This window comes from Merops nubicus, unplaced genomic scaffold, assembly GCF_000691845.1.
Source record: "Merops nubicus isolate BGI_N331 unplaced genomic scaffold, ASM69184v1 scaffold32110, whole genome shotgun sequence".
NCBI classification, from domain to species: Eukaryota; Metazoa; Chordata; class Aves; order Coraciiformes; family Meropidae; genus Merops; species Merops nubicus.
In genome coordinates this window covers 1-2,963 of record NW_008584014.1, presented here as the reverse complement: position 1 = coordinate 2,963, position 2,963 = coordinate 1, and the positions used below count along the sequence as shown (strand labels likewise).

General features: G+C 56.0%; 1 protein-coding gene across 1 annotated transcript; it reads right to left on the bottom strand.

Annotated features, from left to right (window-relative positions):
* Window positions 1–1,335: 1,335 nt before the first annotated feature.
* On the bottom strand, window positions 1,336–2,615 carry RPL23A (ribosomal protein L23a; the record flags this gene model as incomplete). The annotated part of the gene is made up of 3 exons (XM_008942904.1): window positions 1,336–1,350; window positions 1,994–2,063; window positions 2,439–2,615. Coding segments are annotated over 3 exons (262 nt in total), but the record flags the coding sequence as incomplete, so codon positions are not given.
* Window positions 2,616–2,963: the final 348 nt, after the last annotated feature.

Sequence of the window (2,963 nt, the reverse complement as noted above, 5' to 3'; positions counted from 1 at the left end):
GCCCCACGCTGCGGCACACTCCTGGCTCCCCTCACCCCAGCAGCAGTACTGGCTCTGCTACAAGGGACAGTTCTCCCCCTGCATCTTCCTTGGGGTGACTCCAGTGAAGGAGGTGGCATGGGGCACCTCCGTGCTGCTCATCCCCTCCCCAGGCCACAGGCAGGAGGTTGGGTTGGTGCCCTCAACGCCACAGGCCAGCAGAACATCAGCCCTGACCCCAGCAGCAGGGCTGTCGTAGGCTGCCTGTTGTGCAGCTGTACCCCACCACACAGAGCTGGCAGCCATGGGCACCAGGCAAAGGGCCTCAGGCTCGAGGGCCATGCAATCCAGCACCCATCCTCCCCCCGAGGTGCTGGGAGCAGCAGCAGTTGGCACAGCTCCCTTTCCATCCACCACGTCACACATGTGCAAACCACCACCCCAGGGACCTAGAGTCTGCAGGAGGCTTGAAGGAACTCTGTGTCCTGTTGCCCAAGAGCTCAATTACCACAATCAATATTTGGGCACCACTTTCAAACCCTCCGTGAGTCTAATTACGTCCTTAAGATGAAGTACCCTAAAGACATAGCCGTAGGTCACCTCTCCACATTCCCATGACTCTCCAAGCACCCTGAAAAGCCAGTTTCATCTACAAATTCAAGGAAGCAAAAGACCCACAGGGACAACAGCAGCTACCTTAGAAAGGGGCCTGATGGGGACTGTGAACCCTGTGAGGCTACAGGCAACACAGCAGGAGCAGTGTCAGGGGAAGCAGGCTGCAAATCACACGCTGTAGCACAGGGAGTAGCAGTCGTGCCAGATAAAAAAAACCACACACAAAACTTGAAGGCTTCAAGTGACACTTGCAGTGGAAGCAAGCAGCTGAGAATGCTGGGGAAATGGCATGACACTCCACTTGGGCCAGACCTGAACCAGGAACACATTTGTTTTGGTTACTATCCACCTCCCGGGCACGCAGCAGCCTGTGGTACATAGGGAACCAAGCACCCTGATCACAAACACTCATTACACAGGGCAACAAACTGCAGGGTACCAGAGGCCTTGGGTAAATATGTTGACAGCTGAGATGTGGGGGAGTGTCACCTCCTGTTACCTGGCAGCAAAGAGGCTGGAGGTCCAGGAGACACTGCAGACAGGACAGCAATGTCCCCTGTGCCATCCTCTCAGCTCTGCCCACCTAGCGCCAGGGAGGGAGGAAGCCCCTTCACTGAAACGCAGCCCCCAGAGCTGGCTGGGCACTTTTTCCCACAGGCTTTGCTGTCACAGAACACAAGAGCCCCTCAGTGGTGTCACAGGGTTTATTATCCTGTCTGTACAGTCCTCGGCAGATGCAGTTTAGATGATTCCAATCTGGAAAGAAGCAAAGCACAGTAAAACAGACATAACAGCAGCAGAGCCTCCACCACTGACACTGCTGCCTCAGCTGCATCTCCCCAGGGTGCCTGTTCTGCCAGGATGGGCTTCTTGCTCCCAGACCTGCCCAAGTGCCTCACACAATTGCTCTACACATTCACTCTGCAGTGACCCTTGTGTGAAGCCATGTTCCCCCACTGCAGTTTGTGGCACCCCTGCCTCCTGCCTCCCTCAAGCACCTCGAGGACTGAGCTATCTGCCACTTGAAGCAACAGTGCAGCAGAAGCCCTTCCTTCATGCAGGCCTCTGCCCCTGCCACCATCTCCCCTGCCCCCACTGGCCAAGAATGCTGCTGGGACAAACGCTGTTCCCACCCAGGAGCTGCAGGGCAGTTTCTGCACCCTCCCTGCTAACACTGCAGAGCTCTTGTAGTCCCCTCCTGGAGGGGCTGAAGAACAGCAATTCTTTCTCTTTTCCCACCCAACCTCAGGATCTTCCAGCAGAATTCCATTTTGCTGGGCGATGTGGTCTCCCTTTTGGAACACTGGGATCCCATCTCACTACCAGGACGCTGCACAAGAAGCACCTCACGTGGCACCAGGACCAACACCCGGGCACAAAGCTTTCAAAGACTTCTCACCTTGTTGGCAACGTCCAGCGCGTCGTAATCGGGGGCCAGCCGCACGTAAGCCTTCTTCTCCCCATCAGGCCTGGGGAGGGACAGGGGCATCAGCAGGGGGGCACACAGCTCCTCCCACCCACTCCCCCCTTCCCACCACGCCCACGTGCATCAGTGGTTCCTTTGGAAACATCACTGTACTCAGTGGTTAAGAAATTCACATCATTTGCACAGGACTCCCCCGTCTGCCAACGTTTATCCACCTCCATTAAGATGAGCTTGGTCACAAGTTGTGTTTCTCAAAACCCTTAACACCAAAAATGCCACAGAGCTTAACCCTGCCCCTCCCCAGAGCTCCCACACCTGCTGCAACTCACACGTGTTCCCCCCCTTCTGCTAAAAGCTGCTCTGGGTTCTTGAAGCACCTTGCACCCACCAGTGACCTGCTCTTCCTGCCTCTTCTCACCTAATCAACGTGTTGACCTTGGCCACATCGATATCGTACAGCTTCTTCACAGCCTGCTTGATCTGGTGCTTGTTTGCCTTGACATCAACGATGAAAACCAGAGTGTTGTTATCCTCGATCTTCTTCATCGCTGACTCTGTGGTCAGAGGGAACTTGATAATGGCATAATGGTCCAGCCTGCAGGAGAGACCCTGTGGTTAGCAGCAGGCTGGCAGATGTTGTTTCTGCACTTTCAAAGGCCTTTCTTGGGGTGCATCAGTAGCCAGAAACAGTTCTAATCACAAATTCTCAGGCTTTGGTCGCTTGAAATCATCACCTGCACCCTCAGCATGTCACCCCCCTGACACCAGCGCTCTGCCACCAAGGTGTGGGCTCAGCCCCCAGGGTGGCAGGCTGGCACAGCGCCACCCGGGACCTGTGGCAGGGCACAGATCCCCACCCGAGCCCACACACAGAGCTGCTCCCACACGCCAGGCCCTGCAGCAGAACAAGGCCCAGCTCCCCACACGTACTTGTTTCTCCGGG